At 44.0% G+C, this 13409-nt stretch overlaps 1 protein-coding gene across 3 annotated transcripts; it reads left to right on the top strand.

The window, feature by feature from the left end:
* Window positions 1-6897: 6897 nt before the first annotated feature.
* Window positions 6898-10986, top strand: rras (RAS related). Of its 3 annotated transcripts, none has more exons than XM_023798553.2 (7): window positions 6898-7358; window positions 8177-8317; window positions 8573-8660; window positions 8818-8920; window positions 9198-9306; window positions 9622-9740; window positions 10117-10986. In XM_023798553.2, exons 2-7 carry the CDS (start codon window positions 8231-8233, stop codon window positions 10202-10204), a joined length of 594 nt encoding a protein of 197 aa, XP_023654321.1. In that variant the 5' UTR covers window positions 6898-7358; window positions 8177-8230; the 3' UTR covers window positions 10205-10986. The 3 variants fall into 3 exon arrangements, with proteins under 3 accessions (XP_023654321.1, XP_023654322.1, XP_023654323.1); XM_023798554.2 differs by lacking the exon at window positions 6898-7358 and adding an exon at window positions 7371-7874; XM_023798555.2 differs by lacking the exons at window positions 6898-7358; window positions 8177-8317 and adding an exon at window positions 8322-8393.
* Window positions 10987-13409: the final 2423 nt, after the last annotated feature.

The following is a 13409-nucleotide window of genomic DNA, read 5'->3' on the forward strand; positions in this document are numbered from 1 at the left end:
AAATGGGACAATGCATGAATGGGTTAATAACTTTAAAACTAGACAAGACAGGCACTTCTAGTGAAGTGTGCATGGATCAGGGGACTCTGGGGGACAATGCACACCCCTTGGATTTTCAGAATAACTTTCTCTCTAACAGTTATTAATTAATACATTGTATGCATATTACATGGCATAGGGGCACTGCAATAAAGGGTTAATAGCTCTGGAACGACATGGGACAGCCATGTCCTATGAAGTGTGCCTTGATCAGGGGACTCTGGGGGACAATGCACACCCCTTAGATTTTCAGAATAACTTTCACTCTAACAGTTATTAATTGATACATTGTATGCATATTACATGGCATAGGGGCAATGCACTAAAGGGTTAATAGCTCTGGAACGAAATGGGACAGCCATGTCCCATGAAGTGTGCCTTGATCAGGGGACTCTGGGGGACAATGCACACCCCTTAGATTTTCAGAATAACCTTCTCTCTAATAGTTATTAATTGATGCATTGTATGCATATTACATGGCATAGGGGCACTGCAATAAAGGGTTAATAGCTCTGGAACGAAATGGGACAGCATGTCCTATGAAGTGTGCCTTGATCAGGGGACTCTGGGGGACAATGCACACCCCTTAGATTTTCAGAATAACTTTCACTCTAACAGTTATTAATTGATACATTGTATGCATATTACATGGCATAGGGGCAATGCAATAAAGGGTTAATAGCTCTGGAACAAGATGGGACAGCCATGTACCATGAAGTGTGCATGGATCAGAGGCCTCTGGGGGACAATGCACACCCCTTGGATTTTCAGAATAACTTTCACTCTAACAGTTATTAATTAATACATTGTATGCATATTACATGGCATAGGGGCAATGCACTAAAGGGTTAATAGCTTTGGAACAAAATGGGACAGCCATGTCCCATGAAGTGTGCCTTGATCAGAGGACTCTGGGGGACAATGCACACCCCTTAGATTTTCAGAATAACTTTCACTCTAACAGTTATTAATTAATACATTGTATGCATATTACATGGCATAGGGGCAATGCACTAAAGGGTTAATAGCCCTGGAACAAGATGGGACAGCCATGTCCCATGAAGTGTGCCTTGATGAGGGGACTCTGGGGGACAATGCACACCCCTTAGCTTTTCAGAATAACTTTCACTCTAACAGCTATTAATTAATACATTGTATGCATATTACATGGCATAGGGGCAGTGCAATAAAGGGTTAATAGCTCTGGAACCAATTGAGACAGCCATGTCCTGTGAAGTGTGCATTGATCAGGGGAACTTGGGGGACAATGCACACCCCTCACTTTTTCAGATTAGTTTTGTCTGTAATAGTTATTTTTTAATATATTGCATCCACTTAAAGTGCAATGGGGCAACACACTAAAGGGGTAATATCTCTGAAACAAAATGGGACAGCCATGTCCAATTGAGTGTGCTTTCATCAGTGGAGTCTGGGGGACAATGCACACCCCTTGGATTTTCAAGATCACTTTCTGTCTAGCAGTTATTAATTATTACATTGCATCCATTTTACATGCCATTGCTCCATTTCATACATATTGACAGTTAATTGATAACACAAATTTATCCATAAGTAAGTTGTAAAGTGTGAATTAGGCAGTGCACCGTGGGACAAAGCAAATGTATCGCAGCTGAATTGCTTGATTACGTGTTTCGTCACAATTAATACATTAGCATTAAGCATTTATCCATTGAACAAAAAAGAAAACAATAATTAAGGCACCATTTGAATCCTGGCTTCTTATATACAAAGACAATTACTCTCCTTATAAAAATTAACTTGGAATAATGAACACATCAAATTTAAAAATTAAAACTTTTTTTTTACACAAAAGAGTTGACAATAACATTCTATTAATCTCCCCTGCTGATCAGTTGAGAGGGGCATTTGGTCACATAGTCAGATTTTTTAACTAAATTTAGTGTTCCAATTTCTCCTTGATAGTACTCTTTTCTTTTTAACACAATTTTTTTAGGTCTTCTTAAACTACTGCAAGATTGCAGCACACCTGACAGGATGCCAACATCTTGAAAAGATGTCACAATAAATGTTATTAACAAAAGATTAAATGTGGAATAATAAATACACCAGAATCCTGATGCATAATGTTGCCACTTTGTCGTCCGAGTTCATTTGCAACATTGGAAATATCAATAGGAATATAGCCTGGACTATGAGTAACAAATATTGGATAAGTAAAAGTATTTATCCCTTTTAATTGTTATAATAATAACAATAATAAGTATAGGTGTCCTGGGGGATCTCCTCCCAGATCTGGAGCAGGGCATCACTGAGCTCCTGGACAGTCTGAGATGCAACCTGGTGGCATCGGATGGACCGAAACATTATGTCCCAGAGGTGTTCTATTGGATTTAGGTCAGGTGAGCATGGGGGCCAGTCAGTGGTATCCATTCCTTCATGCTCCAGGAACTGCATGCATACTCTCGCCACATTAGGCTGGGCATCGTCGTGCACCAGGTTGAACCCAGGACCCACTGCACCAGCATAGGGTCTGACGATGGGTTCAAGGATTTCATCCCGATACCTAATGGCAGTCAAGGTGCCACTAGCCTGTAGAGGTCTGTGTGTCCCTCTATGGATATGCCTCCCCAGACCATCACTGACCCCCCACCAAACCGGTCATGCTGAACAATGTCACAGGCAGCATAACGTACTCCATGGCTTCTCCAGACCCTTTCACTTCTGTCACATGTGCTCAGAGTGAATCTGCTCTCATCTGTGAAAAGCACCGGGTGCCAGTATTGGACCTGCCAATTCTGGTATTCTATGGCAAATGCCAATCGAGCTCCACAGTGCCGGGCAGTGAGCACAGGACCCACCAGAGAACGTCGGGCCCTCAGGCCACCCTCATGAAATCTGTTTCTGATTGTTTGGCCAGAGACATTCACACCAGTGGCGTGCTGGAGTTCATTTTGTAGGGCTCTGCCAGTGCTCATCCTATTCCTCCTTGAACAAAGGAACAGATACTGGTCCTGCTGATAGGTTAAGGACCTTCTACAGCCCTGTCTAGCGCTCCTAGAGTAACTGCCTGTCTCCTGGAATCTCCTCCATGCCCTTGAGACTGTGCTGGGGGACACAGCAAACCTTCTGGCAATGGCACGTATTGATGTACCATCCTGGAGGAGTTGGCCTAACTGTGCAACCTCTGTAGGGTCCAGGTATTGCCTCATGCTTCCAGTAGTGACTCTGACCGTAGCCAAATGCAAAACTAGTGAAAAAACAGTCAGAAAAGATGAGGAGGGAAAAATGTTAGTGGCCCCCACCTGTTAAACCATTCCTGTTTTGGGGGTCGTCTCAGGATGCTACGATTGAGTATGAAGTCCGTTCCATTTCTTCAGTTTCAGATGAAGAGCATTCAGTAAAAAAACAACCCTCCTTAATTATTGTTTTCTTTTTTGTTCAATGGATAAATGCTTAATGCTAATGTATTAATTGTGACGAAACACGTAATCAAGCAATTCAGCTGCGATACATTTGCTTTGTCCCACGGTGCACTGCCTAATTCACACTTTACAACTTACTTATGGATAAATTTGTGTTATCAATTAACTGTCAATATGTATGAAATGGAGCAATGGCATGTAAAATGGATGCAATGTAATAATTAATAACTGCTAGACAGAAAGTGATCTTGAAAATCCAAGGGGTGTGCATTGTCCCCCAGACTCCACTGATGAAAGCACACTCAATTGGACATGGCTGTCCCATTTTGTTTCAGAGATATTATCCCTTTAGTGTGTTGCCCCATTGCACTTTAAGTGGATGCAATATATTAAAAAATAACTATTACAGACAAAACTAATCTGAAAAAGTGAGGGGTGTGCATTGTCCCCCAAGTTCCCCTGATCAATGCACACTTCACAGGACATGGCTGTCTCAATTGGTTCCAGAGCTATTAACCCTTTATTGCACTGCCCCTATGCCATGTAATATGCATACAATGTATTAATTAATAGCTGTTAGAGTGAAAGTTATTCTGAAAAGCTAAGGGGTGTGCATTGTCCCCCAGAGTCCCCTCATCAAGGCACACTTCATGGGACATGGCTGTCCCATCTTGTTCCAGGGCTATTAACCCTTTAGTGCATTGCCCCTATGCCATGTAATATGCATACAATGTATTAATTAATAACTGTTAGAGTGAAAGTTATTCTGAAAATCTAAGGGGTGTGCATTGTCCCCCAGAGTCCTCTGATCAAGGCACACTTCATGGGACATGGCTGTCCCATTTTGTTCCAAAGCTATTAACCCTTTAGTGCATTGCCCCTATGCCATGTAATATGCATACAATGTATTAATTAATAACTGTTAGAGAGAAAGTTATTCTGAAAATCCAAGGGGTGTGCATTGTGCCCCAGAGTCCCCTGATCAAGGCACACTTCATGGGACATGGCTGTCCCATTTTGTTCCAAAGCTATTAACCCTTTAGTGCATTGCCCCTATGCCATGTAATATGCATACAATGTATTAATTAATAACTGTTAGAGAGAAAGTTATTCTGAAAATCCAAGGGGTGTGCATTGTGCCCCAGAGTCCCCTGATCAAGGCACACTTCATGGTACATGGCTGTCCCATCTTGTTCCAGAGCTATTAACCCTTTAGTGCATTGCCCCTATGCCATGTAATATGCATACAATGTATTAATTAATAACTGTTAGAGTGAAAGTTATTCTGAAAATCCAAGGGGTGTGCATTGTCCCCCAGAGGCCTCTGATCCATGCACACTTCATGGGACATGGCTGTCCCACCTTGTTCCAGAGCTATTAACCCTTTAGTGCATTGCCCCTATGCCATGTAATATGCATACAATGTATTAATTAATAACTGTTAGAGTGAAAGTTATTCTGAAAATCCAAGGGGTGTGCATTGTCCCCCAGAGGCCTCTGATCCATGCACACTTCATGGTACATGGCTGTCCCATCTTGTTCCAGAGCTATTAACCCTTTATTGCATTGCCCCTATGCCATGTAATATGCATACAATGTATTAATTAATAACTGTTAGAGAGAAAGTTATTCTGAAAATCCAAGGGGTGTGCATTGTGCCCCAGAGTCCCCTGATCAAGGCACACTTCATGGGATATGGCTGTCCCATTTTGTTCCTGAGCTATTAACCCTTTAGTGCATTGCCCCTAAGCCATGTAATATGCATACAATGTATTAATTAATAGCTGTTAGAGTGAAAGTTATTCTGAAAATCTAAGGGGTGTGCATTGTTCCCTGTAGTCCACTGATAAAAGCACACTTCACTAGATGTGCCTATCTCGTCTAGTTTTAAAGTTATTAACCCATTCATGTATTGTCCCATAGCACATTATACGGATACGTTCGAACATTCAAAAATTAATTAAAAATCGTACGTAAAGCAATCTGGGAAACAAAGGGGTGTGCAACAGTCGCCATGAGCCCAAAATGCTAACCGACCATGTCATTACAGCTGACAGGACCTATTTTATGAGCTATTAACGCGATTTTGCACAAATCACGAAATGGTTTGAAGCGACAAAATAACCGGTGTGCATTGTTGTCTGTGGACTGGACAACACGATTTTATCACTAAAAACGCCCCACCTTACTTCCGTGAAAAGTTATTGAAGCTAGAAAACTGAATATCGAATATGAGGCTAACTTAACCGCGGTTGTAGAGCGTTCTATGGCAAGCCGTTTGAACATTGAATAAGTAGGCAGGATAGCAATTTTAGATATCAGCATTGTAATTCTTACTAGCGAAACCGGCATTTTAGATATATCTAGTTCAATTCTTAGGAGTACAAATGACCACTTGAGACATCCGTAATTCAGTTCTTACTAGTGAGAATTACGTCACTTTTACCATTCATCTCTATTGCAGTTTCTATTTGAGAAGGTAACAGTTCCATTTTAGATATCTAAAATACGAATTCTGGATATCTGAAATTACATTCTTACTAGTAAAAAGTCTCTTTTTAAATGTCTGCAATTCAGTTGTTGCAAATGAAAACCGCAATACAGATGAAAATTTGTTAAAGATTTTAATCTTAAATTGAAATTTGACTAGGAAAATCTAAGACATAGATATCTTCAAATACAGTTTTACTAGTAAGAATAGGGTTTTGGATATCTTTAATTTTTATTATGGCTAGTAAAAGTACAATTATTGCTAGGAGAAATAGAATTCTGGATATCTAAAATACAATCACAGATATGGTTAAATGCTAAAACGGCTTGCCACAGGAGTCCACCTGTGTAACTTCCGGCAAAGACGTCGGTCAGAGGAAGTCCGATGCAGCGCGCTTCACAAACAACAAGCTTTGAAATGCACATGTTCACGACTTGTCTGTATGTAACAAATGCGCGGTCTTCACTGGTATGGTAAACCGATTTATTTCACACTTGACAGAGGTGTACAATAAAATTTGTAACACAATGCATGAACAAGAATTCCACTTAGAATCAATAAAATTTAACCTAATATAAAAGCGTATTTCTTATTTTACTTTAAAATATCTTCACGACAAAAAAAGCAATTTTTAACAAGCAATTAAAGGCAACCTTGTCAGGTGATATGCAATATCATTTCTTCCCGAAATACAGCTTCTGGGCGCGACTGCAGATAGTTGCCTAACTTTGCCCGTGGAAGTTACCCTCCCCCTCATGCTAGGGGCGGCGAGGAAGAACGCTGGCATCCCGCCGGGGCTGCATGTACCGGAGCGCCTGGGCGCGTCGAGTCTCTAAGCAAAAGCGAAATAAAAACGCCTAATACTATAATCATGAGTCACATCCGCTGCGGGCAGGCGAGCTTCTCCGGCACCTTAAGAAATACATTTGGAAGTTTCTTTACATTGTAAGACCTATCATCACCAGTCATTGTTATGTCTGTTATGCCTGCTCATGGTCAGCATAAGAATAATAGTTTATTCTTCATTAGATGCAGAGCCCAGAAAGCCACTGCTCTTCCCGCTTTCGAACCGAGCCGTTGCAGATTTTATATTCAAAAACAGGGATTTTGCAAGACGCGCTCCGGGATTAATTTAGATTGAAGAGAAACGGGGGGAAATTGTGCACTATTTGCCTGTTGCAGGCGGATTCTCGACATCGGATAAGAAGATTTCTGGCTGAAATGGGACAACCCCCGAAGATCCCAACCCAAATAAGGCAAAGTACAGCTTGTGTGAGCGCATACATATTCAGCATGTATTTAGGTAGCGCCCATCTATTTCTATACATATTAATGAGATTAAGCAGAAATATTTGACTCGCTGAGCTCTTCAGTACACCGCGGCAGTCGTCATTTGTCCGAAAATACACTTCTGGGATCGTCAGGTATGCAATAGTGAAATTAAACAATTTATTGCTTAAAGTAGTAAATGTTCTGCGCTTTGAAGGACACTCCCAGGTCATACATACTCATGAGGCTTCGAGAAACTCTTGGATGAGGAAAAACGTCGCCTCTGGCTATAAAAAAAAAGAACTGAGTAGGAGACGAAAGTAACATGAAGAAAACGTCGTTAGCAGGAATCGGGTCTAGCTGGTTATAAAGGCGATCTGTGCGCGTTTATCATCGCTCGGGCAGCGACGCTCCGCAGGAAAGCAGCTGGTTTTGATTATTAGTAGTTGGGGTTACTTTCGAGTTACTTTCGAGTAGTGAAGCTGCCGAAGGCGGGTGCGGAAGGGAGGGACGGGACGCTTTGCGGAACAGCGCGGCTCCCGACGCCGACTTTGGGGATTCAGACTCCGCTCTTGGACCTTAAGAGACGCCAATGCGAAACGCGCTCCGCGAATCCTGAAACACCAACTGCTGACAAAGGAACTATGCGGGCCCTGTGATTTTAAAACCATGTAATGCTCTTTTATATGCTTGCAAGGAGCGTGTTTTGTTTTTCCTGTTTTGAATGTAGGCCTATTATTAATACATATATAGATACAAAAATATAACAAGTTAGGGTGTTTGGACCTTTCACCGAAATCTGAAATACGGGAAACTGATAATAGACTGAAAACTGATTAGGGAACAGCATTGTGGCCTGCTCCATCTCTTCGTCATATGCAGAAAAGATTTTTGTATCTTTTGTGATTTTTTTTTTTTCGTGCTGCAAGTCTGTTTATTAACCGACGTTTTCGACCTGTTTAATTTGCAAAAGGACAGAGGATATCCGGGTGTAAATCAAGGTCATAAAACTACCAATCAGGTAGTCATGTCGACAGAAGAAGAAAGGTTCAAACTTGTTGTGGTGGGTGGAGGCGGAGTGGGCAAAAGTGCTTTAACGATCCAGTTCATACAGGTGAGATCCGGAGCTTAACATTACATTTATTAGAAGCACACCCTGAAGCTGCCTGACGGTGTTAATGCGTATTCCTGTACTGCTCATAGTCACTATTCAGTCAAAATGTGCCTAACTAATTGTTAGTTAAAAATTGAATGTTTAATATTTCTGATGGTTGTAAAATACTTAGCTGATTTGTGCAGGTTAAAGACAATTATGATGCCTGTTGCTGGTATGGTATATTTTGGCCTGATTTTACATCTTTTCTATCAGTCCTACTTTGTGTCAGATTACGACCCCACCATCGAAGATTCCTACACGAAGATCTGTAACGTGGATGGGAAGCAGACCAGGCTAGACAGTAGGTGCCCCCCACCACGGCTGTAGGCCTGGGCTTGGCCTGCAAACTGTTTAGCCGCTTCAGTCGGGCGCTGGCTGAGTCAGCTGGTGCGTGTGCGGACCTGAGTGCACGAGTCCTAACGTGTGTGTGTGTGTGTGTGTGTTTGTTCCCGCGGCAGTCCTGGACACAGCAGGGCAGGAGGAATTCGGCGCCATGCGAGAACAGTACATGCGCTCTGGGGAGGGCTTTCTGCTTGTGTTCGCCCTCAACGACAGAGGGAGGTGAGTCGGGATGCAGGAGAGTGAGGTGGGGGCTGATACATAAGCAAAGGTGGAAATTTAAAGTTACTGTAAATGTTGACATCGAGGTCCCCATGCCAGTTCCGTCTTATCAGTTTCATTAGCATTGTTTCAGATGGGGGGGGGGGGCTAGGGGTTCATACTTCCACCTGAAACTCGCCCCCACCTGTTCCAGCTGCTAGGGCCCCCGCATGCTCACAGTGTGTCGGCCTTCCCTCCTCAAAAAGCAGCGGCTCATGTCCTCTGTTCTCATCCCCAGTTATAATGAGATCCACAAGTTCCACACGCAGATCTTGAGGGTGAAAGACCGCGATGACTTCCCCATGGTCCTGGTCGGGAACAAAGCAGATCTCGATTCCCAGAGAACGGTATGGTGGGGGTGCCGCAGATTGGCACCACTTTGGCCGCATGATTTCGGCCGATCGCAGGCTGGGTGGATCTCGGTGTGCGGGTTTCTGAGCTGTCTAGTAACACGATGCATTGAGTAGAAGTTGAACGGAGCCACCGAGGCGTATTGTCATGAGCGTGACATCATGATGCCACTGGCCAAACTGGGGTGACAGGAAATTGGATTGTATGTGTGTGCATGTGTGTGAGAGGCCCACTTCCTCTGTGTGCAAGGCCCACTTCCTGCATGCATGCTGCACAGTCACTGCAGTCGCTTTGTGATCTCCTGTGCGCAGATTCCTAAAGAAGAAGCCCAGGCCTTTGCCAGAGAGAACAGGATCCATTACATGGAGTCGTCAGCCAAGAGCCGCCTCAATGTGGATGAAGCCTTCTTCGAGGTCATTCGAGCGATAAGGTGATGCTACGATGCAGTTTGCTTGTTCTTTATGGGGGCTTGTTTGGCAGGGGTGTGGCCTGTCCTCACTGTGGATGGTGGTGCTACTTTAACTGACAGAAGTTCCACTGCCAACATAAAGACCAAGGGAGTTTACGCCAGCAGTGGTATTATTCCAGGGAATAACTTTGACATGAAGGCTATGTGCTCACTGTAGCACTCGGCCATTTTGTGTGTCCATGTTCATTACGGGGCTCCTTGGAGTGACGTAAGGGTCCAGCTTCCTGTTCTCTCTGTCACTGAGATCTTGTCTTGCTGGCCCATTGCATCAGGGTGGACATCATGCTCACCTCTTTCTCTCTCTCTCTCTCTCTCTCCCTCTCTCACCCCCCAACAGAAAGTTCCAGGAGACTGAAAATCCACCCCTTCCCTCTCACAACCCCGACAAACGGCGACCTGCAAGCTGCCCCTGTACCCTGCTTTAACTCTTCCGCACCTTCTGCTAATCACCACAGCCACTCCGCCTTGGTGAGGACACCCCCCCCCCCCCTTTCAAAACTGAGCTCAGTGTCTCGTGTGGCCATGAATGGGAGAAGATCTGAGGAATGGACAGATTTTGGGAGAGATGGAGGAGACAGAGGGTGTGTTCCAGCGGAAGAGGTCCGGTGGGGGGGGGGGGGATAGGGGGGGTCTACGGATTGTGAAACATTCCAATTTATTGCTGTGTTTTTTTTTATCTTGCATATTTTATTACGATGTTCTGTGTTTATATCTCAATTTGTACAAATTTTAACGGGTGGAGGGGACTGAGGGTGGAGCTGGTGCCTGGGGCCTGCCTGAGCACTGGGCCAGGTTGGGGGGTGGGGGTGGGGGGGTGATGAATCCCAGTAACACTATGAAACTGGGCAGCACTACACAGGTGGGAGGTGCTCAGGGCCACCTGGACACGGGACAGTGTGTTCTTCACACAGCTTAACGTGTATCATCAAGCAGAAGTGTGTCACACTAAAGCTGCATGCGTGTGCTCTACATGTGCTGACATGCAGGGTCTGGGTCACATGCTGCCAGAGCCCTGGCATTCCCAGACTAACCAGTGTGCCAAGCAGGGGCTCGTGCTCCATAAGGGTGTGCGAGTGTGTAACTGTCTATGAAAATGCATCGCTGTGCGTCACAGTGGGCCCTACATGGCCACAAGCTGATATTATATTACATATTACAATTTTGTACCAAAAACAATGTCTGATTAAAATGGTCAGTACTGCGATAAGATGTGTGTGGTGATTCGTCTGGTTTGGCCACATCCACTCTCTGGCCTCTCCTGTGACGGTGGCCCTGATGTGTCTGTCCTGTATCATATCATCTGACAGCTGCTTCCCACACCAGGTGACTTGTGTGGTTTGGGTTACGTGGCACATATGACACTGTCATCGTCAGATGTTTACTTTGCCGATGCTGCCTTCTATTCGTTCTCACACTGGGGGTCCTTCCCAGCCACTTGGGGGGGGGGGGTCCCCATGGCTATGCACTGGGTCACGTTCAGTTTGTTATTGCTGCAGAGATCTCTGAGCCTATGGAGTGGCAATCAGATTTCCAGTGGGCTGCAGCCTAACAGCATCTCCTTGTTTCTGGAGAACTTCCTACAATAGCCTGAGTCGTGTTTACACAAACTGATAAGAGTGTTGCGCCCAGGAGGGTTTAACAGAAACCAAACCTTTGTAACCAAGTTGGGGGGGGGGGGGCACAAGCAAGTTCAGCATTTCTTCCAGTTGTCGCCTTGCTGGACCACAGAAGCCACAGGCTGAGGTGACGTTCACTGCATGTCTAGTGGAGAGAGAGAGAGAACAAAGTACTAAACAGATAAGGCAAGATTGCTTGGACATATTTCCCCATGTTTTTCCTCTTGTTCTCTGTTCCGTTTCCACCCGCACCCGCCCCCACCCCCACCCCCGAAGTACCTTGCCCATTTATCTCCCCACCTACAGCCATCTCATCTTCCCCCAACCCTTCCCCCTGTCGGCACATGCTGCACGTTCCTCTTCCACCCCCCTCTTCATTCCCACAATTCTGCTTCTTGCTCTTACCTTTTCTCAGTGGCAAAGTCCCTCCCCCTCTGGCTTCCTTCAGCTTATCACCTAAGCCCTGCATTGTTTGACATCAGGCATGGCTGTCCAATCAGTACGCAGCAGCCCAGCATGTCAGACGATGACTGGCTGGTGCAGGTTGCCATGCTGCTGTTGGACTCTGCTGAGGCCAGCTGAATGGGCTGATAAGCTGCACGTGGGGTATTATGGATGTAAATGTGAAAGTTCGGTGTTTCAACATCCACATTCAACTCATAAACCTAAACTAACAGGGGCGAGTGCAATAAATGGTATGAACAGATACCAGATCTCAAGTGGACAACAGTTTGAGAAACCCCAAGAAAATAACTGCTAAATTAAATTCACCCTTGAAACAAGCAAACATATACACATAAAATGATGCGTCCTGAATTAGCAAAGCAAATTTCAAATCAGATTCGTATGAAACACCATTCTATGTGAAACGTCCCAAACAGAGATCTGTTAATATGGCCCATTAATGCTATATTTTAAACAGAATGTCTATTAATGATTAATTACAGAAAATGTTGGGTTTTCTCTTTATGGTTACGAATTTGTATTTATTTCCCACTTGTGATATTTTGTAATACCTGTATTGTTTCTGTCACATTTAACTTAGGCCATATAATTTTACGTGAGTGAAGACAAAAAAGCAAACAAGTCTACAATAATATGGCATTCACTTCACTGAACCCCATAAATTCGCAAAAATGTATACTGTGCTTTTTACTGTATGTGGTAACACAAAAGAAGCCCGCAGAGTACACCAGCCATTCGCGGTCATTTTCAAACAACCCAAGCGGCGGCTCTTCACGAAGTGCGAACGCGTCACATCGCCGCCAGAGGGAGACAAGTGCAAACATTATATTATTCATTTTTCTGTTTATCTGGATATTCGTCCATTTCTTCTTTTGTTCATGTTAGTTCATATATTTATTTAATTTTAGCGTGATTTGTAATAGTGGTTAGAAAATGGGCCCTTTACACATTAGCCATAAAATTGAGTTTAACATTTTTATTGTTGGTGCAGAGCGCATGCCGTCGTGAAACTGGATGAATCTTTACGGCCGTGTAATTTTGACGGTGCCCCGACGCGGATGCCACCGCTCAGAACTTCGGTCTGCGGCTGATAGTTTACAGAAGGTGCAGATGAGCGCACCGTGTTGCTATGAGGAAGATCCGGGAGCCTTGGGAAAGAGGCCGGGGGGCGGTGAAGTTATACTGAGCACAGGAGGAGGGGGCAAGTAGGGGAAAAGGGTCTTTACTCCCATTGATAAAAGTAATCTATATTACAAGTCCGATAGAAATCAGGCGGCAGATACATAGTAAAGCTTTCGGAAGTACGATTCCGATAAACTGATTTCATATCTGTCTACGTGTGTTTGCGTATTATGCAAAATAGTCAACCGAGTTTTCTAGCTTACTGTTCTAATTGAAATTGTACATAGATGCCTCTTTCAGTTATTCATCAACAGCCACGGAAATAAATACGTATGATAAATACAAATAAGACAGAATAGAATCGTTCCTGCCACAAAATGTATCAACCGCTCACACAGGTTAATTTACGCCCTGGAAAATCAATACA

The sequence above is a fragment of the Paramormyrops kingsleyae genome, chromosome 22 (assembly GCF_048594095.1).
Source record: "Paramormyrops kingsleyae isolate MSU_618 chromosome 22, PKINGS_0.4, whole genome shotgun sequence".
In the NCBI taxonomy this organism is placed as follows: Eukaryota; Metazoa; Chordata; class Actinopteri; order Osteoglossiformes; family Mormyridae; genus Paramormyrops; species Paramormyrops kingsleyae.